Source organism: Leptonychotes weddellii, chromosome 2 (assembly GCF_054177405.1).
Source record: "Leptonychotes weddellii isolate Sample4059 chromosome 2, ASM5417740v2, whole genome shotgun sequence".
Taxonomy (NCBI): Eukaryota; Metazoa; Chordata; class Mammalia; order Carnivora; family Phocidae; genus Leptonychotes; species Leptonychotes weddellii.
Genome location: NC_138370.1, coordinates 30633118 through 30659227, shown reverse-complemented (window position 1 = coordinate 30659227; position 26110 = coordinate 30633118). Strand labels below are relative to the sequence as shown.

At 39.6% G+C, this 26110-nt stretch overlaps 1 protein-coding gene and 1 long non-coding RNA gene across 2 annotated transcripts in view; one reads left to right on the top strand and one right to left on the bottom strand.

The window, feature by feature from the left end:
- The window catches only part of IDO2 (indoleamine 2,3-dioxygenase 2), a 57754-nt gene extending 37804 nt beyond the window's left edge, over positions 1–19950 (bottom strand). The window contains exons 1-2 of the mRNA XM_081809424.1: positions 19837–19950; positions 1208–1303 (exon numbers count right to left, since the gene is read on the bottom strand). Coding sequence (XP_081665550.1) covers positions 1208–1303; positions 19837–19935 — 195 coding nt within the window. The 5' untranslated portion in view covers positions 19936–19950. The remainder of the gene's footprint in view (positions 1–1207; positions 1304–19836) is intronic.
- Positions 18362–26110, top strand: part of LOC145717966 (uncharacterized) — an 18582-nt gene continuing 10833 nt past the window's right edge. Inside the window, exon 1 of the long non-coding RNA XR_014141492.1 lies at positions 18362–20169. This is a non-coding gene — a long non-coding RNA (uncharacterized LOC145717966). The remainder of the gene's footprint in view (positions 20170–26110) is intronic.

The window sequence follows — 26110 nt, the reverse complement described above, 5'->3', positions numbered from 1 at the left end:
AAACAAACGTTCTTAAAGTTTTATCCACCTTTGGTACTTTCTCTTGTTTTCCTGCACTTAAAGATATTTTCCTATTTTTCTTCTTTTTGTGTTTCTTTGGTCATATTAGAGACTTTATGCAGCAGGAAAATAAATTCTTAGGTTTAGTTTGCCATCTTCATAAACACTGAAGGCAGTCTCTTGCATCTCTTACAGGATTTCCAATCTTGTGCCTGCACTTAGCAGGCATCTAGTAAGTACTTTTAAATCCATTAGTGTTTATAGATATTAAATATATTTAAGTCAGTGATGGAGAATTTGGGAGAATGGAAAACCTTTCTTGTATCTCTGAAACCTCATGGCACTCCAAATTGGTGGGATTAAAGCTCATGGAGAAGAGACTAGAGGGAAGTATAAATATATATTGAACACTGTTGAATGGCAGGGACTTAGGAAGTCATTTAGCCCTTACAACAATTCTATGAAACCAGAACTTCTCCCCTTCTGTAAAAAAGGAGGCAGAATTACAGGGGTGAAATAATTTCTTTACAAGTTGGATAGCTACTATATGATAAAACCAAGATTCAAACTCAGGTCTTCCTGAATCAGAGTCTATATTTTCTTGTTGCATCTTCTTATTATTACTGTGGGATACTGTCAGTGCTCTGGGGACCAAGAAGTTTCACTCTTTCTTACTCACTCTTGGAAATATTGCTCCCCTTACCAATTATTTCTGCAGAACCTACCAACCTGACTTTATAACTCAGTAATTCTCTTGACCCAACTATTCTATGAGACCCCGATGGTAAAATCAAGGGAGAGGAGCACTAACCATGTGACATGCAAGGAGGACACTGAGAATTTCATTGCTTACCCTTCTCCAGCTAGAGCTTATCCATCAGCTTACCTATAATTCCTAACCAGACAGCCTCCCTTCTATAAACAAATATTTGTTCAGTGCTTAATATGTTCCAGAAATTGTTTTGGGCAGGCTCTGGGAATTTTTAGGGAAATGCGTGTATAATATGATATAATATCATTCCACTCTTCAGGAAAGGTTAGGTAGCTTTCTTGGTAATTTCAATGGCAATGATGGGTGTCCCTGGGTTCACTGACCCACTATCATAATGCTGGTAAAGATATGTGGTGTGGGGTTGAAAATAGGATGGTGAGAAGAACTTAAAGAGAAAAAAAGAAGAACTTAAAGAGAAGAATAAAAAAAATATACCTTGTTAACTCGAGCTTGAAGCTGGTGACTCTCAATCAAATGAGGGAGTTCGTTGGCAATTTCCATCCAAGGCCTAAAATGATCTGGAAGTTCTTTCTGCATTCAAAATGGAAACATCTCAGTATTTTAGACCTCTTGGGGAAGCAGCCTGCGGGAGTAGCTGCTTACAGATTTCAGTTTTAAATTAAAATTCAGGTCAGTTCAGTTCAACAAGTATTGAGAATTCACTCTATGCTGGGCCCTATGCTAAGCATTGCAAACACACAGATGACTGAAATACAATCCTTGGGCTTAAGGAGCATGTGGTCTAGTAAGGAGAAAAAAAATGTAGTCAGATATATCCCAGTGCAGTGTAATATGTTCAATTACTGACATGTGTATAAGCTTAAGAACTTGCAAAGAAGAGGAAGTTGTTAATTCTGTCAGCAGTTGTGGGAAATTAAAGGGAAGTATTTGTAGAAACATGACAAGTGGGGCCAGTGTTAGAGTCTGAAAGTGACTTTGCCAGGGGGATGTTTGAAAATGGGAAGGCAGTAAAACAGAAGACATAGTGGATATAGAGATAACTATGATTCCTGGGACTACAGGTGACTCAGTGTTATTGGAATATAAGCTCAGGAGAAAAAGTGATTGATGATGAGACCAGAAAGTCAGATCAAACGTGCTTTTTAAAAGTACATAAGAATTTTCTTTTCATGTAGTTGGTAACATGGTTTGATTTGAATTTTAGAAAGATAATTTTGTTTGTAAGATTTGAAGATATAAGGTCAGATTAAGAAGGCTTTGAAGTACTATTTGAGGACCAAATTTAGGCAATGACATTGAATTTACAAAGGAAATATTCAAGAAATATTTGGAAAGGGACACCTATGTGATCCAGTTGGTTAAGTGTCCAACTCTTGATTTCAGCTCAGGTCTTGATCTCAGGGTCATGATCTCAGGGTGGTGAGATTAAGCATTGAGCTCTGTACTCGGCTAGGCGGAGTCTGCTTGTGTTTCTCTCCCTCTACCCCTCGCCCTGCTTGCACTCTTGCTTTCAAATAAATAAATAAATCTTAAAAAAAAGAGAAATATTTGGAAAGTAAAATTAAAATGATGAGATGATTAAATTTAGAGGTGGGGGCTAAGGGCAAGATGACTTCTAGTCTAATAGCACTGCCTGTGCTGGACCCAGGGTTTAGACAAGTAGAACATAGGCTGAATTTCAGCAATCCTAACTCCATCCCAGGAAATGACACACTATACCTATTGTTGTAAATAAACTTATATTGGAACATAGTCACACTTGTGTGTTTACATATTGTCAAAGGCTGCTTTCACAATACAGCAGCAGAGCCTTGGGTAGTTGTGACAGAAAAATTGTATGGTATGCAAAACTTCAGGTATTTACTATTTGGCCCTTTACAGAAAAGTTTGCCAACTCCCAATCTATCCCTATGGTCTGGGCCTCCTTTTTCAGAGTATAAACTGTGCAGCTGAATGTTGTGTCTCTGGGTTAAGAAGGAGAGGCCGTAAGGATGATTTCCAGGTTTAGGAAATCGGTTACTGAATGTAGCGATTGGAACACAGATTGAAACAGAAATGCAGGGGGATGTCAAAGAGAAGGCAGAAAAATCGTGAATTTATTCTTCAATATTTATAGCCTAAAATGTCTGTGGAATGTCAAGATATGGCCACATACCGGGCAAGTGCATTTGCAGTTTGAAGTTCAGGATAAAAATTAGTATTAGAAATGCACAGTTGGGGGGCGCCTGGGTGGCTCAGATGGTTGGGCATCTGCCTTCGGCTCGGGTCATGATCCCAGGGTCCTGGGATCGAGTCCCGCGTCGGGCTCCCTGCTCCGGGGGAGCCTGCTTCTCCCTCTGCCTCTGCCTCTCTCTCTCTCTCTCTGACTTTCATGAATAAATAAATAAAACATTAAAAAAAAATTAAAAAAAAAGAAATGCACAGTTGGGAGGCATAACTGTGGTTAAAAACTCCATATGTAGTTAAAACCACAAGAGTGTATAAAGTCATTCAGGAGAAGTCCCAGAGTGAAAGGAGAAGGCCCAGATCATCACACTGGGGAATAGTGACAAAGCAGGCAGAGGAAGTGAATCCAGCAACACAGATCAAAATGAGGTTCAATGGGCCAGAAGAGAATCATCCTACAGAAATCAATACTTTAGAAGACGTTAGAAGACATCAAAGAAGGGACTCATCAGAAGGTCAGGCGTATCAGTAGAAAGTTAAAGGAAGATTGTCTTCTTTGGAAAAAAAAATTAAGGTACTCATGTATATCAGTCTTTCTATATGTAGAAAGTTAGGTCAGGGTCATGGAAGCAGGGTTCAAATTTTAGTGTGTTGAGGAAGTGAGAACATAGAGAGCGAAAGCGTAAATTACTATCTTTAGGAGAGCCTTGGGCATTAGCAAGGAGGCATGTGGGTTTGAGAGCTATCTCAATTTTAAAATGAGAACCTTGAGTAGTTTAGTCTTGAAAGAGGAGACTTTGAAGATAAAGGACAGACAGGAGTAACCGCAGGCAGAATGTCACGGAGGAAGGCGAACAGGGGAGTAAGAGGCCAAATGAAGCATCTGGCTTTGAAGTGATAGAAGGAGAAAGTCTGGAGTTTGAGGAAATTTGCTCTTTATGAACTCAATTTCTCATTAAATGGGAGTGAAGATCAGGTTCTATGAGTTGAAGAAAAGGGTTGGTGTTTAATTATAGAAGGGAGAAGGAACAGGAAATTAAACATAAAAATACAAGCAGTACCCTATAATATGCCTTATATTATATACGTTATACTATATTATAATGCTATATAAGACCCAGTGCAGTTTGAAAAGTGTAAGTTTGGAGAGGTATGGAACTATAAGTTACCTATGAATCGCTTGTTGGAGGTGATCCCCTGTCAGAATCTGAGACAAAATTGGGTTCAAACTCCTAATTAATTCATAACCTGGGTGAATCTAACGTTCAATCCACAATCTCTGAAAATTAGACTTTATTTAATCCTCTCTTTTTTATCTTTAAAACCAAATCAGTTCAGGACAAACTGAGAACCCCCTACTAGCTTTCACAACAAATCAGATTATACCAGCATCATATTATTTTTATTTTTGCCATAGATTGAGATGTCATGGAGAGAAAATTCCATCACACTCTCCTCCTCAGGTGTTCCTTTTTTTTTCCTTTAAGATTTTACTTATTTATTTGTCAGAGAGAGAGAGAGAGCACAACCAGGGGGAGAGGGAGGCAGAGTGAGTAGCAGGTTCCCTGCTGGAGCCAGATTTGAGACTCAATCCCAGGATCCTGGGATCATGACCTGAGCCAAAGGCAGACGCTTAACTGACTGAGCCACCCAGGCATCCCATCCTCAGGTGTTCTTCACACAATACCCCTGCTTCTGGGAAGGAGTCTACCTTGCTCTCCCGCTCTTTTCCCTGGGAGAAAAAGTTTATAAGCATGGTAGTATAACCCTCCCCAGCAGTGCTCAGCAGTAGGTGCAGAATTGAAGAGGGCTGATAATTATATTGACACAAGTTTGGGGATTTGCAGAGTGGTGGCAGAGTTGAGAATATTAGCAAGAATAAAGGGAGAGACGTCTATGGTAAACGGACTCTGAACTGGCAACTTGTTTCTCAATTGTATGATGCATATGTTGTTTTTTTTTAAAGATTTTATTTACTTATTTGACAGAGAGAGAGGGTACAAGCATGGGGAGCAGCAGAGGGAGAGGGAGAAGCAGGCTCTCCACGGAGCAAGGAGGCCGATGCAGGGTTCGATCCCAAGACCCCGGGATCACGACCTGAGCTGAAGGCAGACACCTAACCGACTGAGCCACCCAGGTGCCCCAATGCATATGTTTTATGAACAAAAACTGAATACAATTTTACAGAGACAATGAAATATAATCTTCATAAAAGAAAAATCAAAGATGCAGAGTCATAATATTAAAAGGGTCCTTTTAAAGTGGGTTTTTAAGGGGCACCTGGGTGACTCAGTCGGTTGAATGTCTGACTCTTGATTCTGGCTCAGGTCTTGATCTCAGGGTCATGGGATTGAGCCCCACTTGGGGCTCCGCGCTCTGTACAGAGTCTACTTGTCCCTCTCCCTCTGCTCCTCCTCCCCCACTCTCTCTGTTCTCTCTCTCAAATAAATAAATAAAATCAAAATAAAGTGGGTTTTAAGAAGGAAAGTTGTAACCAAATCATCACCTCCAGCCTTCTTTCTTTGATGCCTAGACAAGGAATCCTATTCTGAAAATTAAATGAAGGCGTCCCGGATTTCTGCTTTCCTCACCTGCATGGAAATCCTTACATACTACCTTTTGCCTTCAGCTAGGCTGCAGTGGAGTATTTCCTTTTTCTTTTCCCTTAGATTCCTAGAGGAATCTCTGCCTTCCTCCTGTTTTTTCCTCTCCTTTCTTTAAAAAGAGGGAAACAAACCATAAGAGACTCTTAAAAACATAGAACAAACCAAGGTGATGGAGGGAGGTGGGTGGGGGAGGGGCTGCCCAGTGATGAGTATCAAGGAGGGCACTTGATGTGATGAGCACTGTCATAGTAAGTGATGAATCACTGAATTCTACTCCTGAAACCAATATTGCCCTTTATGTTAACTAAATAGAATTTCAATAAAAATTAGAAAAAAAGAAAAAAAATCAAAAGTTCTAATGTTTGAGTTTCTGTATATCACCCACAAATACAAGAAAACCATGAGCTTTTGCAATCATCTGGGCTCTCAAAGTGTGGTCCCTAGTCCAACAGCCTGGGAACTTGTTAGAAATGCACATCCTCAGGCCCCACCCCAAGCCTACTGAATCAGAGACTCTGGGGTGGGGCCCAGCAGTGTGTGTTTTAGCAAACCTTGCCGGTGAAGCTGATGTACTCCAAAGTTTGAAAACCGCTGATGTGGGGACCTTGAAAATGATCAAGAAGGGGAGAAAGGATTTTAAAGATATTTCATAATCTATTAAGAATGTAGCATTTCTTTTTCGCTTTTCCTCTAGAGACGGAAAAAATTGAATTGTTAATTATTTTTTCATTGTCAGACTTTTTTTTTTAATTACAAGGTAGGAGACAGGATTAGCTGATGAGTTTTTCATGAAATAGCACCCTTTTCTGTCAGTTCACACATATCTAGCACATCTGTTTTAAAACTTGTATGGTATTCCAGTATTCTATTAATGAATATTACTAATTGTTTTTAATTTTTCACTATTAAGAAATCTGAAACGGTCATCCTTATACATGTAATTTTGGATATTTTCTTATTATTAGAACAAATTTCTGAAAGTGGATTTGCTGGATTAAAGATTCTTCACATGGAAAGGTTGAAAACTGCTTCTTGATTTTCTAACAGAAAAATTACATAAATTTATAATTGTAATTATAGTATGTGATATATAATGGGAGTACCAGCTTAGCTTTACCAAACTTTTTTTCATTTTGTTATGCTTTTTTTAAAAATTTTATTTTATTATGTTATGTTAATCACTGTACATTACATCATTAGTTTTTGATGTAGTGTTCCATGATTCATTGTTTGCATATAACACTCAGTGCTCCATTCAATACGTGCCCTCTTTAATACCCATCACCAAAAACAAATAATACATTATATGTTGTTTTTTTTTTAAGATTTTATTTATTTATTTGACAGAGAGAGAGATAGCGAGAGAGGGAACACAAGCAAGGGGAGTGGGAGAAGGAGAAGCAGGCTTCGCGCTGAGCAGGAAGTCAGATGAGGGGCTCGATCCCAGGACCCTGGGATCATGACCTGAGCCAAAGGCAGAGGCTTAACAACTAAGCCACCCAGGCGCCCCTATTATGCTTTTTAAGATAGGATATGTATTATATTATTGTATTAAAATTCTATAATTATTTTTTTAAAAGATTTACTTATTTATTTGAGAGAGAGAGAGAGTGAGCACACAGATGGAGAGGGAGAGGGAGAAGCAATCTCCTCGCTGAGCAGGAAGACTAATTCGGGGCTCAATCCCAGGACCCTGGGATCATGACCTGAGCTGAAGGCAGATGCTTAACCGACTGAGCCACCCAGGCGCCCTATAATTATTTTAATATTTAATAAACTTATTAACCTCACAAGAAATATACCTCTTTTGGAAATGATGATTAAAAATAATGCAATCAGGGGCGCCTGGGTGGCTCAGTCATTGGGCGTCTGCCTTCGGCTCAGGTCACGATCCCAGGGTCCTGGGATCGAGCCCCGCGTTGGGCTCCCTGCTCCGCGGGAAGCCTGCTTCTCCCTCTCCCATTCCCCCTGCTTGTGTTCCCTCTCTCGCTGTGTCTCTCTCTGTCAAATAAATAAAACCTTTAAAAAAAAATAATAAATAAATAAAAATAATGCAATCAATGTTTATGGTAAAAGTCCAAAAGCACAAAGTTTATAAGGTGGAAAGTAAAAGTACCCTAATTCTCATCCTCCCATCTAGTAATGACAACACTTGCAAGTTTCTTATGTAGTTTTCCAGAAACTGTACATGCTATCACACTATTGTGTACATTTACAATTCCATGGTTATTAATGAGTTTGAATATCTTTTCATATGCTTTGATCATTGCATTTTGTGTAGGTGTGTGAAACAGACATTCACAACAGGGTAGTCAAATGGACCAGTATTTTCATTTATGCCATTGGGTCTTTACATTGTGCTTAGAAAGTTCTTCTCATCCCAACCGTATTTCTTTTAGGCTATTTCTAGTTTAATTGTTGATGCTTACATCTGTAATCCATCTACATTTGCGTTGTACATGTTATGGGTTAGAACATATTATCTCAGGGCGCCTGGGTGGCTCAGTCGTTAAGTGTCTGCCTTCGGCTCAGGTCATGATCCCAGAGTCCTGGGATCGAGCCCCTGCATCAGGCTCCCTGCTCTGTGGGAAGCCTGCTTCTCCCTCTCTTCCCCGCTTGTGCTCTCTCTCACTCTGTCTCTCTCAAATAAATAAAATCATAAAACAAAAGAACATATTATCTCATTTCCATCTTGAAATAGAGCTCAGAGATGTTGGATGGCTTTCTGCTTTCCTGAGATTACACAACCTCCTCTGACTCAAGAGTTCAGTGCAGTTAATACTGCCTCAGAGTAAACACAGGGAGAACGGTGGACACAGGGGGATAGAAGATGGGTGTAACTGGATAGGAAATTGAAATTTTGTGTGTTTCTCTTACTCTCATTCCAATAACTGGAAGATCCAGGACTAGGATGGACATAGATAATGAAATATTTGGCCTTCTTTCCTTTATAAAAACCAATTTCCTATTTTATGTTATTCTTTTGCTAGACTTACACATCTATCAAAGTATAATTTTCAAAAAGTTAAAAAAATTACTGACACAAATAGAGAATGTATGTCCAAAATACATTTGGTCCTTAATGAGGAAATCAGCAGGATGGTAAAGCTGGTTCAAAAGCACTTGTTAAACTGGTTATTCACAGAGTTTTAAAAAAAAGAATGTTGAAATCAAATTATTAGGCTTAATAATAACAATGATCCAGTTCATGTCCATAATTTTAGGGGTATATCTTTTACTCAACAGAAATTAATTGTAGCTTTTTGTACAATAATCAAGTTAATATGTAACCTTATAGATTGGGCCATAATCAATAGTAAGTAGCATATCAAACAAAGGGACAATCCTTAGACGAATAAGTAATTCTCAGGTGAGACTGTTAGGGCTCCAGGATGGTATTAAATGAACGCACAGCCACCCTTTTGCTTTATTATGGATAATTTTTCTCAATACATTTATAATATAAAATAGAGTAGACTTCTAAAAGGATCTATCTTATAGGAATAATAAACTCTTTTAGATTAGCACTTAGGTTAAGTTAACTAAAACTTCTGGTTAAGAAAATAACACGGAAAGTTTAAAAATAAAAGTTTGAGTAAAAATAAACCAGGGAAATATCAGCAAAGCTGGATGACAATATGAATATTGTAAAAATCAGAATTTAAACTATCAGGCAGATTAGAATTTGAAGCAGATGGCTATAAATGAAATAAAAGATTTTGTGTCAATGGAAAGCAGCAATCTGACATTGCAGCAAAGTCAAGTGAGGTGAAAGAAATTACCGGATGGCTTAAGAGATAGGTAAGCAGCATGAGGGACCTTGTAGGCTACACCAAAACATTTGGTTTTGTTCTAAAGACTAGAAAGATAATTTTAAAGATTGGAGTGAGGAGGCTGGATTTTCCTTTTAAAAAATCACTCTGACTGCTGTGCGATGTGTTGTATAGCTGGGCAAAAGTGGAAATCAGACAAGGTAGAAGGCAATAGCCCAAGGGAAAATAATGATGGATTACACGAGGGTGGATAGCTAGGAAATACATTTCAGAGATAAAGCTGAATCCACTCATTCTCAAATGAATCATTTGTGACTAGTGAAGATTATTGTGAGTCTCAGGTGAGAAAAATGTAGTTAAGGTCAACACAGGCAGAGTACCAAGTGAGCATTTACTAGATAGTAACTACTACTATTATATATTATAAAGGGGTTATAATAGGAAATAAGAAAAACTCAACTCTTAATGAAATACAGGAATGAATTGAATCGCCATTTCGAACACTAAAAGATCTTTTTTTTTTTTATCTAGAAGTAGGAAACTTAAATGAATCAATAAGCATAGAAAAAAATAGAAAATGAAGTTAAAAACTTACTAAAATTTCTCTAGTCTCAAGAGGTCTCAGGACATATTTATTTTCTGTGTGGAGCATAGAAAAAAATGAGACAGCATCTAATGAATCTTATGAAGATAACAACTTCAGGATAGTCCTTGAAAGAATAACACTACTGTTATTTATGAATAGAAAAAGATAATCCTGGGGCACCTGGGTGGCTCAGTCAGTTAAGCATCTGCCTTTGGCTCAGGTCATGATCCCAGGGTCCTGGCATCAAGTCCCACATTGGACTCCCTGCTCAGCAGGGAGTCTGCTTCTCCTTCTCCCCCCACTCTCTCTCTCAAAAATAAATAAAATCTTAAAAAAAAGAAAAGGATAATCCTTAAATAAAATATTATCTAACTGAATTCAATAGTATGTCAAAAGACTAATCAATTTTGAGCATTGTTGTGAGTATATTTTAACATTAGAAAGTTATTATTATGCATGAAATCAGGAAAACCTAGACAAAGAATACAGAAGATGTTTGGAAAAAATATTTTTGTAAACTGCTGGAGGACATACCAAAGTATGGCTAAAACGCTTTGAAAGAGAAGGGACTTGACAATAAATCTTTTCTTTTCTTTACTTTTTTTTTGTTTTCATATTTGTTTTTTCCCCTGAGGGATGGTTAAATAGATTTGAGACGGAAGCTGAATAGCAATGGATAGCAGCTCCCATAGAGAGCAGTTCACCTTCTCAGGCCCCTCTCTCCACCTAGAATGGGAGCACGGTCATTCCCCATAATAAACACTAGACAAATAATAACTTTTAATTGGCACTAAAGTAGTCTATCTAGATGCCCAAATCTTTTGTTTTGGTCTTCTATTGTATTCTAAGCATCTACCTACGTGCCCTTAAATGTAGAAAATAGAGAAAAAATACTAAGTTGAAACAATGAATAAAACGCCAGTAAAAAAAAAAGAGAGAGAATAGTAAATCCAGATAAGGTCATTAATTTGACACTAGAGAGAGAGCAAATGGTTGGCGATTAGAAAGTAGGATCAGAAGAGTTCTAAACAGCTGCCCTCAAAATTAGTTAGTGATGAAAAGATATTTTCAGGAACAAGTAACGGAATTTTTGTGTAAATGGTTTGGTTTGAATTAAAACATCAAGGGTGGAACAGACACACAAGTTTTATGTATCAGTTTTATTTATGAGAGGAAATTGAAACTAACCCAAATGTCCAATGCCATTTATTTATTTTTATTTTTTTAATAATTTATTTATTTATTTACTTATTTGAGAGAGAGAAAGTACAAGCAGGGGGAGCAGCAGAGGGAGAGGGAGAAGCAGGCTCCCTGCCGAGTAGGGAGCCCGATGTGGGGCTCAATCCCAGGACCCTGGGATCATGACCTGAGCTGAAAAAAGATGCTTAACCCACTGAGCTACCCAGGCGCCCCAGTCCAATGCCATTTAAATTGCAGTGTTATATCATGCAAATGGGATTTAATGAAAGCATTAAAATTATGTTATTAAGACTGATTAATTTTAGGCAAATGTTTATTTTATAGCATCGGGTTAAACATGCAGAGCGCAGGTTTGGATATACAACAGGATTACAACCTTACAACTTTGCAGACACACACACACACACACACACAATCACATACCCAAACATACACACCCGTAGGTAAATTGCCCTCAAACACCAAAGGTATTTTGATTCTGTGGTGGAGCTATGAATAATGTTTTATATATTTTTAAATTTTTCCAATATTTATTTAATATGCTTTTATTAATTATGTAATAAAATAGCCACATTTAGAACAGTTTTCCATAAAATCATTCATTGTGGCTAATGATAAGCCATCATACTTCAGTAGTCTCCCAATTTCTAAAGATTAATAGTAAACAGTAAAAAGAAATGTGAAGTAAAATATCAAACAGTGGATTGTCAATTTATGGGATTTATTAATCTGAGATTATATGTATTTGAAAGAATTTAATCAATAATAAAGCCATACGATTATTAAAAGTAGTTGGGAGATATTCATGGCAACTATGTTTCAAAATCAAATTAAGAAGCATAGTTTGATAAATATCGGCATAACTATGGTATGAAATGGAGTCAAATATTCTATTTCAAATTGGTCATTATTTAGAAATTCTGGGCTGTATTGTCCTAACTTACCCTGTTGTCAGTAAGCCCCAGGGTCTGATCTGGCCCAGAACTGAGTTCTAGACCCAAACCAGAGTGTCAGAATTATAAGGGGCTTTACAGATCAGTAATATCTAACCTTTACTGATTTCTTACTTTCATCCTTGCAGCATACCCATGAAGTGTTATCCTCACATAGAAAAAATCAGGTTCAAAGAGACGAAATACAACTTGTTAGTTTCAATACTAGTTAAGAGCTTCAGCTAGAATTCAAACTCAAATCAATACGACTAGTATAGAGCTTGCCTATGCCATTAATCAGAATTTGTCATTATCAATTATCCACTGTTTCTTAACTAGAATTGTTTTAAAAGAAGAAACATCATGGACTGCAGAGAACAATTTCCCAAAGATCCAAAGACTTCAGCTGGAAAAAAAAAACAAAGAAAGAAACTAAAATCTGATTTTATGGAAACATCTTTCAATTGCAAATTATCATCACAACATGAAATCTTTGTTTTTATTTCCAGTCAGAGAATAAAAACACAGTCAAATTTCTTGGTACTTATGTGCTTTCAAGAATGTGTTTTTGCGGGTGCCTGGGTGGCTCAGATGGTTAAGCGTCTGCCTTTGGCTCAGGTCATGATCCCAGCGTCCTGGGATCGAGTCCCGCATCGGGCTCCCTGCTCCTTGGGAGCCTGCTTCTCCCTCTGCCTCTCTCTCTCTCTCTCTCTCTGTCTTTCATGAATAAATAAATAAAATCTTAAAAAAAAAAAAAAAAAGAATGTGTTTTTGCTCCTCTTCCCTCTTCCTACTGCAAAGGCCACCATTTCAGCAACATGGTTCTAGCATATCCTTTTAAATTTCTGCACAAGGCACTTCTTTCCCATGTAACTGTGGTCACATAATTACTGCCCATATGATGTTTTATCATATTCCAGCTTTCCTCTGACCTTAAAGGTACAATTTTACAGCAGAGGATGTGACTTTTCTTCAGAATATCGAGGTCATTTGGTGAACATGAGCTAACATTATGCTGACAAAACTGGTCAATGATATTTAACTGTCCCTTGGCTTATTGACCATTTGATATCTTGCACTCTGCTTTTCATTGTCTTCACTGTCCCATGCGTGTGTGGTCAGGTCTTAGGACAATCGTAGTTCTGGTTGCTCAGGCCCCTCTCTATCTCTAATGCTTTATCTTTTCATCTCACTCCCCATGGTGGATTGAATGTATGCCTCCACCCAGAAAGGAAGAAAAGAAGGAAAGGAGGAAGGAAGGAAGAAAGGAAGAAAGAAAGAAAGAAAGGAAGAAACAAAGAAAGAAGAAAGAGAAGAGAAAGAGAAAGAAAGATAGAGCCACTTGGCAACTGTGAATGTGACCTTATCTGAAAAAAGGTGTAGTTTAGTTAATGATTGCAAGATGAGATCATCTTGGATTAAGGTGGCTCCAAGGACAAGTGTCCTTAGAAGATATAGGAGGAAGACACAAAGAAGGCCACGTGAAGATGGACGCAGAGAGTGGAGCCATGGGAATAAAGGAGAGGCCAGTAGGGATTCTCCTGTAAAGCCTCTGGAGGGAAACTAGTCTGGCCGACACCATGACTTCAGACTTGCTCTCCAGCACTCTGTGAGAATACATTTCTGTTGTTTTAAGCCACCAAAACGGTGGTAATTTTGTCACAGCAGTCCTGGGAAACTAACAAATGCCCTGAGCCTCATTTTGAATGAAAGGAGCATATTTGTATTTTCCTACTTTTTTTCATTCTTTCTTAGAATCCGTCAGCTGGTCTCCCCGTGTTGTCACATGTTTCTCTGCAGCTGAGATATCCTGCACCAGAAAACTCTAAGTGGCATATTGTTTAAAACTCCAGTTTCCAGAGGACTGAGGACCGTCTTGGCTATCCTCCAGTTTCCAGAGGACCGTCTTGGCTATCCCTGCTTCTAATTCCTTATCCTTGTCTGCCGGTTTCCCCTTTGGCTCTACTTACCTTTCTTGGTTCCTTTTTTTTTTTTTTTAAGATTTTATTTATTTGAGAGAGAGAGAGTGAGAGAGAGAGCATGAGTGTGGAGTAGGAGCAGAGGGAGAAGCAGACGCCCGCTGAGCAGGGAGCCTGAGGTGGGGCTGATCCCCGGACTCCAGATCATGGACCTGAGGCGAAAGCAGAAGCTTAACTGACTGAGCCACCCAGGCGCCCCCCTTTCTTGGTTCCTTAATTTTGGCACAGAAATCCATACCCCATCCAACCTCCCTACCCCCAAACACATTTTTCCTTATTGACCTACTTTAACTATTACATAATCTGATCTCTTTGTCTCTCTCTCTCTACTATATTACCATCACTGCCTCAAATCCCCCTTCAACATGATCAGGCTTGCCCTGGAAATTAGGGGAGGTGGCAATAATTTCTCAGGGAAATATTTGAATATTTCCTTCCTACAACTTCTGTCTGAAAACTACAGCCTCCAATGCTACAAAATAGTACTGAGGCAATTATTCTTCTACTCCTCCTTCTAAGCATCTGGAGTCCACTGCTTCCACCAAGGGTTGTGAATTTCCACAGGACAATATATGTATCTATTTTCCCCAAATAGTTATTTGATTACTATAAAGAATAAAGTTCAATAAACTATTGGGACTTCATCACAGTGAAGGAAACAACAAAACCAAAAGGCAGCCTACGGAATGGGAAGCACCCAGATATTTATAGCAGTATTGTCAACAAGAGACAAACTACGGAGAGAGCCCAAATGTCATTGACTAATGAATGGATAAAGAAGATAAAGAAGATGTATATATATATATATATATATATATATACACACACAATGGAGTATTACTCATCCATCAAAAAAAATGAAATCTTACCATTTGCAATGACATGGAGGGAGCTAGATTGTATTATGCTAAATGAAATAGGTCAGTCAGAGAAAGACAAATACCATATAATTTCATTCATATGTGGAATTTAAGAAAGAAAACAGATGAACAAAGGTAAGGGGGAAAAGAAAAAAAGGCGACTAGGAAACAAGCCTAAGAGACTCTTATTGATAGAGAACAAACTGAGGGGTGATGGAGGGAGGTGGGTGAGGGATGGGTTAGATGGGTGATGGGGATTAAGGAGAACACTTGTTATGATGAGCACAGGATGTCATATGTAAGTGATGAATCACTGAATTCTACTTCAGAAACCAATATTGCACTGTATGTTAATTACCTAAAATTTAAATGAAAAAAAAAAAAGTTTCAAAAAAAAAAGAATAAAGTTCCCAACATCGCCATGAGTATTGGCACCAGTCCTCTGCTCCTGCTCCATGGCACACATACAATGTCCCTTTTCCTTTTTTTTAAAAAAAATTTTATTTAAATTCAATTAGCCAACGTATAGTATGTCATTAGTCTCAGATATAGAGTTCAGTGACTCATCAGTTGTGTATAACACCCAGTGCTCATTCCATCAAGTGCCCTCCTTAATGCCCATCATGCAGTTACCCATCTCCCCACCCATCTCCCCTCCAGCAACCCTCAGTTTGTTTCCTTTGTGTGTGTGTGTGTTTTGTTGTTATTGGTTTTGCTGGAGGACCAGTTAGGGGTTTATTGCCAAACAGTGAGAACTTCTGAGCCCTGGACAAAGATCATCTTTGAGAACGCTGAGCCATCAGAAGCACCGCCAACCTCATTAGGACTTTTGGCAAGAATAGTTCATAGGCAGTGAGGAATGTGCACTTCTATAGGAGATGTGTCGTGTCTGGTTCTGAGCCCCCATTGACAATTCTTTCCTCCATCCCTTATTTCACTGGGTTTGATAAGATGGTGATATTCCTTTTTTTTTTTTGCACATAAAATATGTTTAATAAATATTTTGATCAAAATTAAACTAAGAAAAAACCCCAAATAAATAGTAAGTAATGCTACCAAAACAATCCAGAAGAAAAGTAAAGTATGACAAACCAATAGCAAGAACATTAAAACTATGTCTAGGTAAGATGACCATGTCAGGGAGTCCCCTCTGTCTATCCAAACCTACAAATTAACCTTGCAAACTTGCTCAAGTTCTGTCTTCTCCAGGAAGCTTTCCCCATCACTTCTGGTGTGCACCAGGTTCACCTCTGAACTTCCAATTCTGCCTTCTGCCCTTAAATCTTCTCTTGTCCCCAACAGCTTTAGCCCCTTCTACCATTGCCTACAGGTCATCCTGTAGACCCTTTAGCATTATAGTCCACCTCCTTCAGCTAAATTCCCCTTCAGCACTAGAATCCTTTTGACAGAAAGCACCCTCCCAGCCATTCCAGATGGGAGACCTCATGCTCCTGCCTTCTTTCCATTCCTGCCGGTGGCTTTACCTCCAGGCTGTCACTGCTTCTCCAATACCTGCCACCTTCCAGACTTTGCCTTTCAGAAGTGCCTCCCCACCACCCCTCTTCAGAACCTGTTTAACAAGAGCTGGTCCGATCACATCTTTTCCCTCCTCTGAGGGAAAGCCCAGCCCAAATTCCAAAGAGGATTAGAATGCAGGGACAGCACCTGATTCACAACTGACCTCAGCTCCGAATTCCTTGTCTTCTCCCTTACCCAGTGCTGCCCTTCCTTCAGGCCAGGTTCAGCAAAGCTTTTCTCTGATTAGGAGGTTTCCCCTAAGGGCAATCTTGTCGCATACTCTGTGATTCCACTGACCATCCTGTCCTCCCCGTTAGAGAAGCACCCCCAGCAGACCAGAACTGCAGGAGCAGGACTGGATTTCTCTCACACGCCACCAGCACCCACCACAGTGCCTGAAAACAGCCCGCTCTCAAGAGGTCCTTGGAGCAGGAGTGAAAAGTGAAGGGTGGCTATCAGTGGCCTTTTTTTGTGGCAGCTATGCTTTACATTTGGTACATTTGGAGAGAGAGTGATTCTAATTCCATCACTTCTTCATTTATGAGTCACTTCTGGGTGATGCCTGGGAGCTAACTCTTCAGTTCAGAACTGTTTAAAAAAGAAAGGAAGGAAGGAAGGAATCAAGCGTTTTTCCTGCCCTTGTAAGAGTGAGATCAAAATAAATAGTTGACAAGAAGTTTATGTTCATAGAAGCATCCTTTGGTTTTGTATTTGAATTACTTCTGAGCTCTACTCAGTGCTTCTTGTAGCCATTACAACTTTACTTCTATAACCAGCCTCTCAAGTGTAGACCTTCATCTCTCACCTGGACCTGCACTGTCCCCAATGCATTCTGTAGCTTCCAAGCACCGAGCCACTTAAGCTAGAGATTCCGAATTAACTGTTGGGGTGGGGCTGTGGCATCAGTGATTTTGGTGTGCAGTCCAGGGACTGCTGCTCTAACCCACCCTGCACTTAACATTCTGCTGGGAAAATATTCAAACGCCAGTTGGGTTATGAAGGATGTGAGATCCAAATTCCTGAGCCTAACACTGGAGATCTCTGTTCCATACCAATCTAATCTACGGCTATAATCTACCGTAGGCCCCTCCTTTCCTGCCAGATTGATTTCCTTGTATTTTTTATGTCTGAAGAAAAATTACTTCCCACCTCCCTCCACCCAAACACTCATACACAGGCACAGGACACATGACCTGGCAAAGGATTTTTGTGGCGTATTTATGGACAGGAGTCTGACAGATACACATTTTCCACACTAAAACGTTAGCCCCTGGAAATATTTGAGAGTGGATAGAAACAGTGGGGTAGAGTATTTAAAACGAAGCCAGTCCCCTCCCCCAAAGCCACAATATTTACTTATTCATTAGCTTGACTGTTTTCTTCAGAGAGACTTCCAGGGAAATACTCATAGTAAGCATCTAAGCTTGCTGAAAGAATATCTTTGGGCTAGTTGACATGACAGAACAGCTCTCCCATCACTTCCCTTTAAACTAAAGGAAAGCAAAAGTCAGTGACAGACTGTGGCCTCTTTGTGGCCTTAGCAAAGTCAGTGACAGACATTTCCTAATTTGTGATCAATTTCAACACATCTGTTGTCTGGTCCACTGGTGATAAAATCCCTCCTCATGGATGGAGCAACCTGGGGCAGCTTCTGATTAAAACTTCCTCCTCTCACCTCTTCCCAGAAATAGAGATGTTTAAAATTTTCACACAAATTAAAGGAAACTAAAACTGAAACACAGAATCACATTTTCAGAAATCTGACATATGACTACTCTAAAGGAGGCCCGGTTTGCCAGGGAATTTTTTTATATGAAGTCAGAAATGGAAATTTCTTCTAAGGGGTTATCCATTAATCAAATCACGAGACAGACATGATCTGGCTCTGGACATCACAAGCACTTAATACCTGTTATTCTTTCTCATCTAGTTTTCTTATTTATCAAAAAGGAAACACAGAGGGGAACTCAGTCATTGTGGTGTTATAAAGTTACATACTTTATAAGATTATTTTTCCTCTGCTTAGTTTAGTGTATATATTTAATCTCAGTAAAAGTGTGTTAGCCTTTTCTTCCTTGTGAATGAGGGATGATGGGAATATTCCTGAATCAAGTTTTACACACACAATGGAGTTTGTAATGAGCATTGGACTGAAGGTCAGGAGAATTGCTTCTAGTTTTTCACTGGATTTATTAAAATGTTTCATTCCACAGGAATCCAGTGGAAATGGCACTAGATCTCTATCCACTCCATGTGAAAACAGGGTCAGGCAATGCTTGTGATTCACACAGGGTTACAAGGGTTAGTAAGTACAAGTCAGGGTGACTGACACATTCTGGTTTGCCCAGGACTTTCCTGCTTTAGCCCTGAAAGACCCACATCTTGGGAATCCCTTCAGTCCCTGGCAAAAGCAAATTCTTGGTCACCATAGTGGCAGTCAGAGAATACAATCTGTACTCTGGGCTACAACTCTACTCTCCGTAACTCCCTGAAGTTATTACTTCTAATGTTCCAGTTACTTGCAGACCTGTGGCTTGTTCTCTCAACTAACAGCTCTACAAACAGCTTTTGGGACCGATGAATAGATGATATCTTCATCTGTATTCCTCAAATAACAATGGAAAGTAAATAAGCATGAGAGGGGGTTTTCAATAAAAGCTCATTGAATTCTAGACATTATTTAATCACAGTTAAATGACAAATTAGGCTTATGGGGTGGGGAAATTGGATCTATTAAGTTATTGTAATAACTGCAGTATTGGACCCCTAGATTCTCAACCAAGTAATTTTGGCCCTTATCTATGATGTAGTAGAAAAAAAAGATGTTAAGAGCCCTGAGTACTCGTTCTGCTTTCAACACTAATATGACTTTGGCAAGCCACTTCCTTCGAACTTCAGCTAGCTCAAATATAAAAAGCAGGAAGTTGGGACCGATGGTTTCTAAGCACTCTTACGGTCTTAATATTCTAGGCTTTGGACCCCATTCAGAGGATGAACAGTACTGTTAAAGGTTAAGTGATGAAACAATTGCATTACAGGTTGTGCCTTCGGTACAATTAGGGAACAGGTATTGCTAGTTCTCAAGGGTTACTTCCTCTTCTCAGCAATGTCTGTGAATATCTGATTCCTCCCACCAAAGCCCAAAGTACCCACAGCCTCCAGTGTTCTTTTTGTTCTCCCACTAGCAAGCCAAGATAAACTGATTTGCTCCCTTAATTGATCTATAAGTTCTGTCTTTTCCTTGGTAACTACAGATTTGCTCATAAGTTTACTGGACTGAGTGGATGACAATCTATTAAAAACAGCTGGCCTTAAAACATTCCGTTTCAGCTGTGCTGTGCTGTCACTTTTCTTTTGTTCATGATTACACAGGTATTTAGATCACCTGTCCCCTGACGACCACATAAATTAGGCAGACAAAAGAAGGAACAAATCAGCATCTCGAGAAACCTATTCTGCCCTGGTCCAAGGCTCTATACTTACCAGAGGATGTGGAAGAAGAAAGCCATAATCTTCAGAAATGTGAAATCTTCCTAAAGATAATAATGGTGTTGTCTTCAAATTCTGACTTGGACGCTCCATAATTTTGTTTGAAGTATCTACACTAAAGCCTGAGTTCCTGAGCTCCCACTACCCCAAATATATCAAAGATCCAGGGTAAAGAAACTTCAGAATAGCATCTTCCCGCTGAAGTTAATTCTGCAGTGCCTCAGCAACAGAGAAGGACCTTGGTCTGAGGTTGAATTCTGACTGCCATGAACTTTCTCTGACACAAGGCTGAGTAAACAATAAGAAACTGCTGATTAAAACAAACAGGTAAAACCACAGCAGAAAACAAATTTCTCCTTTTTTTTTTTCACACAGGTGTATTAAAAGAAGATTGGTTTTATTTTTATTTTTTTAAAGATTTTATTTATTTATTTGAGAGAGAGAGTGAGAGAGAGAAAGAGCACAAGAGGGGGGAGCGGGAGAGGGAGAAGCAGACTCCCCGCCGAGCAGGGAGCCCGATGCGGGACTCGATCCCGGGACTCCAGGATCATGACCTGAGCCGAAGGCAGTCGCCCAACCAACTGAGCCACCCAGGTGCCCAAAAGAAGATTGGTTTTAAATCCAGACACAAATATGTTCTCCTTTGGAAAAGGAAAAATGAACTAGAATTTTGGTCATGGCTGATCCCAAATACCCTGACAGTAACCTGGTCCACAATGACTTTTGACACACTGGGTCTTTATCCCAAAGGAGTAAACTATTAAAACTGGAAGTTAGTTACATTTAGACAGATATTCCAGTGGTTGGTGTTGACTGGCAAGGAGAGGAAGACTCTAAATGCATGTCAGAACCTCAAAGGGTTCTGAACAACAACATACTCTAACACACTGAACAACATACTCTAAAATACAATTGCTTTGATTTTCTTTAAGAAATAATATTTAATCATTTTTCAAAATCTTTACTCACAACAAGGAGACATACATATTTTTAAGTTTAACGAATGAGGTAGTGGATGTTAACAAACTTAAGAGCCTGAACAGATGATTTGATTTAACCCTCTACCTTTACCCACCATCTTTTAAGAACCTACCACTAAGATAGGTGACTTTACCTATGAAGTACCTACTAATTTTACTGATTTTACAGATTAGTAACTGGGGCACACACATGTGAATAACTCTGTCTATTGTCACTCCACTAATTATTGGCAGAGGGAGGACTAGAGCTGAGACGTCTTGACTTCCAAGCCATTGCTGTGTTCACCAGATCAGGATACCAGGCTGTCTGTTAAAAGTGCTATCACGGTTTGAATTCACTTAACTATGGAACCCATAACCCAGTTATGAGTTCCAGGCCATAGACCTGCACTATGGAAATTCTGAAGATTCTGCCTTTTGCCGAATGGACCCTGAACTTGGGTCATAAAGTTGTAAACAAATTTATTTGATATGCTTTTTTTTAAAGATTTTATTTATTTATTTGAGAAAGAGAGAGAGAAAGCACACATGCACACAAGTTGGGGGAGGAGCAGAAGGAAAGGGAGAGGGACCAGCAGACTCCCCACCAGGCAGGAAGCCCTACCTGGGGCTCCATTCCAACACCCAACACCCAGAGATCATGACCTGAGCCAAAGTCAGACACTTACCAACTGAAGCACCCAGGTGCGCCCCCCCATAAACAGATTTATTTGGAAGCTAATTTATCTAAACAGAACTTCCCTTTCCTCCCTTTCTCTAAGATAAATAGAAAAGCTAAGGTGTGCTTGCGTGCCTCAGGGCTGAGTGTGGGACTCTTGGTTTCTGCTCAGGTCTTGATCTCAGAGTGGTGGAATTGAGCCCCAAGTCCAGTTCCAGTGCGAAATCTGCTTGAGATTCTTTCCTCCACTGTCTCCCTCCCCCTCTGCTCCTCCCCCTACCCATCACACATGCTCTCTCACTCTCAAATAAATAAATAAATAAGTAAATAACATCTTTTTAAAAAATGCTAAAAGCAGGACGTTCTCTGATCATTCTTGGACAGTTCCCATGGAGGGTTCAACTTTAAAAGTTGTATGTCAAAAGCAGCCTAATTGATTTATGGTTCATCAAACACCTGGGAGCCATTTTCAGTTATCTACTTTCCCTCAACCCAATATCCAACCAGTCTTAAGGTATTGTTTCCTATGCCTTCTAAATGCAATTTCTCAAACTTTATATGTTTAATCATCTTGTTCTCGCCTTCATTTTTGGATGAAAAGAAGTCCCAGTTATTTTTGTTGATGCTAGTCATGTTATTTTGCATCCATTCCCTCTGCACCCTCTCCAGAATTTACTGTAATGCTGTAAAAGCATAGACTCATAAAATATCAGAACGAAAAAGGAACATTATAGAGTACATGATCTATAGAGTACATTATAGAGTACATTATAGAGTACACCCTCACTAAACATATGAGAAGCTTGAAATTTATGGCAGTAAAATGACTTATCAAATGTCATCCTGGGAGTGCACATAAGAATTGGACTGGAGGTCTGACTTGCTGCCTCTCAGTCCGGAATTTCTCACTGTTAACTCAGCCGGGTCTACCTGCTGAGTAGGAGTGTGAATTTCTATCACCTATCTGCTATGAGGCTTTTGAACAGGTGGCTTAAAGTTCTGAGCCTCTTTGTCCACTTCTGCAGGAAATAGTAACATTTATCCCAGAGACATTTTGGGATAAATAAATGAGAAACCATTAAGTGAAGCACTTATCAGAAAACAGTAAATGCTATTTTTCTCATGCTCTTTTCATCTCATTCTGGAAATCCTTTTTTAATATGTTTCTCTGGTTTTCTTTCCTATAAAAATTCTGATTACACCCTTTTCTATTTCAATCCCTGATTCCTTTTTTTTTTTTATTTTGGCTCTGAACATGTACATATTTGTAGTGTTATTACAACTATTCTCCACTTCATTATGCTTATGTATTTCCATCTGATCTTGGCCATCAATTCTATATGCCCACATTCCCAACTCTGAATATTCAGTCTTGAACTTTCTGGCTCCCAAGGTTTAGATCTTATGGTACTTGTGGGTCAGTGAACATCTCAGGTCCTACCTGAAAATCTTTCAAGTGCTCCTTACTGTGGGGTGCCTGGGTGGTGCAGTCGGTTAAACATCTGACTCTTGGTTTCAGCTCAGGTTTTGATCTCAGGGTCAGGGTTATGAAATCGAGCACCACATGGGGCTCTGCACTCAGTGTGGAGTCTGCCTGAGATTCTCTCTCCCTCTCCCTCTGCCCCTCCCACCATGCTTTCTCTCTCTCTCAAATAAATAAATAAATCTTAAAAAAATAAAGAACCCCTCACTGTAAATTAAATAAAGTTCAAGTTTTATTGATCTGGCATTCAATAATGTCCATTGCCTGACCCCTTATCATCTTTCTAGCTGTGCAAAATTCTACAATCACTTTGGACTTTTTCATGTCCCATTCAAGTTCTTCCTGGTTTGACAGTTATTAACACATTCATCTCATCTTTTCTGTTTAGATTGTAAGCTTATTGAAGAATTCATACCCAACTTTGCATCTTCCTTTAGCAGCATGTGTCCAGTGTCTGGTGCTCAAGAAGTGTTTGTTAAATGAGTCATCTCTCAGAGTCTCATGGTGGACCCCATATTTTTAGAACCAGATTCTTGATGCCAGGTACAAGTTTGTACTGGTCCCACCCCAGAGACTTACCCTGCCCTAAGGAACATAGTGGCCACACACTCCATGAAGCTCTGCCTGGCATCTTTCTTATTTACTAAGAGGAAGTCGGTGAAACGTAATTGTGCACAGGAACTTCCTCTCCTAAGAGAAAGGTTTGGAATTTCAGAGCCTTGGTTCTATAATTAGCTTTCCCACCAATTATAGTAGTATCAGTGTGCAACAAGGGTTCTTTGTCTTTCTGGGTATTAGGGCCTTTTGGAAATGGAACGAGGGGTATTCAGAAAAGGAAAACATTCACAATTGAAATTTTTAAGATATCATTTATATGTTTATTTTTTTGAAGATTTTATTTATTTATTTATTTATTTATTTATTTATTTATTTAAGTGCGAGAGAGACCACGAGCAGGGGGAGGTTCAGAGGGAGAGGGACAAACAGACTCTGTGCTGAGCATGAGCTTGATGTGGGGCTCAATCTCACGACCCTGAGATCATGACCTGAGCTGAAATCAATAGTCGGAGGTTTAACCGACTGAGCCACCCAGACTCCCCAAGGTATCATTTATATGTTTCATGGTGGCAGTTTCAGATATACTTAGTCTCAGTTTCAAACTGATAAAGTTCATCTGACTTGTCACAAACAATCAACCCAAACAGTGCTGGTACCCTGGGACTATTCCTGCACAGTTCATTAATCCCTTCTTTGTTTGTAAATTCAATGGGACTTTTCATTCCTCTCTGATGAACCATGCAGAAATCTGGCATTATGCCTTTTCTTCTTCTCTTCCCCGCCCCCCCCCTTTTTTTAACTCTCTTCTCTTCTTGACATTTGCTAGGACATCTGTTCCTTCTGGTTTGATTGTACTTAAAAATAATAAGAAAAAAATAGTAGTTAATACTCACCGATTTTTCTTGTGACAAGTCTTCTTCCATGAATTATCTCATTTAACCCTCACACAGCCCTGTGACTTAGGTCCTATTATTCCCATAATTCAGTTGAAGAAACTGAAGCTTGTAAAACTTCAGTAAAAGCCTAAAGTCATATTTTTTGTTAAGTGGTGGATTCAGCATAGACAATCTGACTTTAAAATCACCCCTCCTGGTGCACGCAGGGGAGGGCGCGGGAGGGGGTGATGGGTCAGTGTGCATGTGGGGGAGGGGGTGCAGAGCGGGTGACGGGTCCGTGTGTACGTGGGGTGGGGGTGCAGAGGGGGTGACGGTAGGGGAGCACGCTCGGAAGGTGAAGGACAGAGACCTGGGCAAGCAGCAGGGAGAATGGACAGAAAGGGGCTCAGCACAAAGATGGAGGAGGGGCGGGTGACGGAAGGATAGACACCTGAGTCATATTTGTTTTTTATCTTCTACGTTTATAGTGTCACACTCGGATTATGAAGACTCAGTAGTTTTCCCCTCTTTGTTGTATGCTGAAAATATTCTTTGGAACTTAATAATTTTCCACTCTTTCAATGTGCATTTGTTAAGGATAGTGATTTTTATTTTTTATTTTGGTATCAGCAAAGTTTTGTTTAAGCAGTTTGTCTAATAATCCATTTTCTTTATGTGATCTTTTAACCTTGTGGGCTGTGAACTGAAGTTTCCGACAAAGTATGTGCTCCTTTCATCCTTTCTCAGTGAATGTTCAAGGATGGGCTGAATGATAGGGATGTTTTGTTCTAACAAAGCCCATCTGTTCAGGATGAATACATCACATAGAGCTGTTTACATGGGTGGCTATCCTTCATGATTTCCAGTGCCAGTAATTAGTTCTTAACTTCATATTTTCTGAGAGTCTAATGTGATGTTTGAGAAAAGAGAACTACTTGAGATCATTATGATTAAAACCATGAAAGAGAAGTTGCTGAGGAGTATGAGATACGGCCTGTAATCTGTGGAGGTAGGGCTGGGAAGAGAAAGCCTGTTCCTGTGAGGGTACTGGTGGTTGCAGCCTGTTCAGATTCCTCCTTGCCTGTCCCAACACACATGAACAGGGTTCCAGGGCAGTTGGGTAGGTGAGGACCAAGACTGTTTACACTAAGCACAGAACATAGGTGTCTCTCCCAAGAAGAGGGGCACCCAGTGATGTGTCCTGAGCTTGGGGAAGGAAAAGAAGAATGCAGAAGGGGGTTAAAGAACCAGGAGTGGGTGGGACACTGGGAAGCTCCAAAATAGGAGAAGTGAAAATCTCTGCCTGTCTTCACCTGGAGATTTATGCTCAGCAGGTACCAGCAGTGTCTTCAGTGTCTGATTTCAGTCACATGCCCACTGCTGCCAAGTGACATGTGGGTTTCACTAGGATAGGAAGACTTTCTGAAGAAACAGAAAAACCAAACTCTGGGTCTCCATGTTGAAGTTTATTGTCGATGCAAGTTCTAAAGAAAAGATTCAAGGCAGCCGTTCTCCGCTTCAAAGGGGAAAAAACACTCCATTGATATTATAAAAATCTAATAGAAACCGAAAGAAGAAAAGGGAGATCTGCATATAGATGAGGTCAGGAGTAAGCAGTAAAGGAGAACAAGACACAATTACATCAACTCGGGAAAAAACAAAAACAAAAACAAAATAAATAAATAAAATAAAATCACCACTCCTAGGGGAGGTG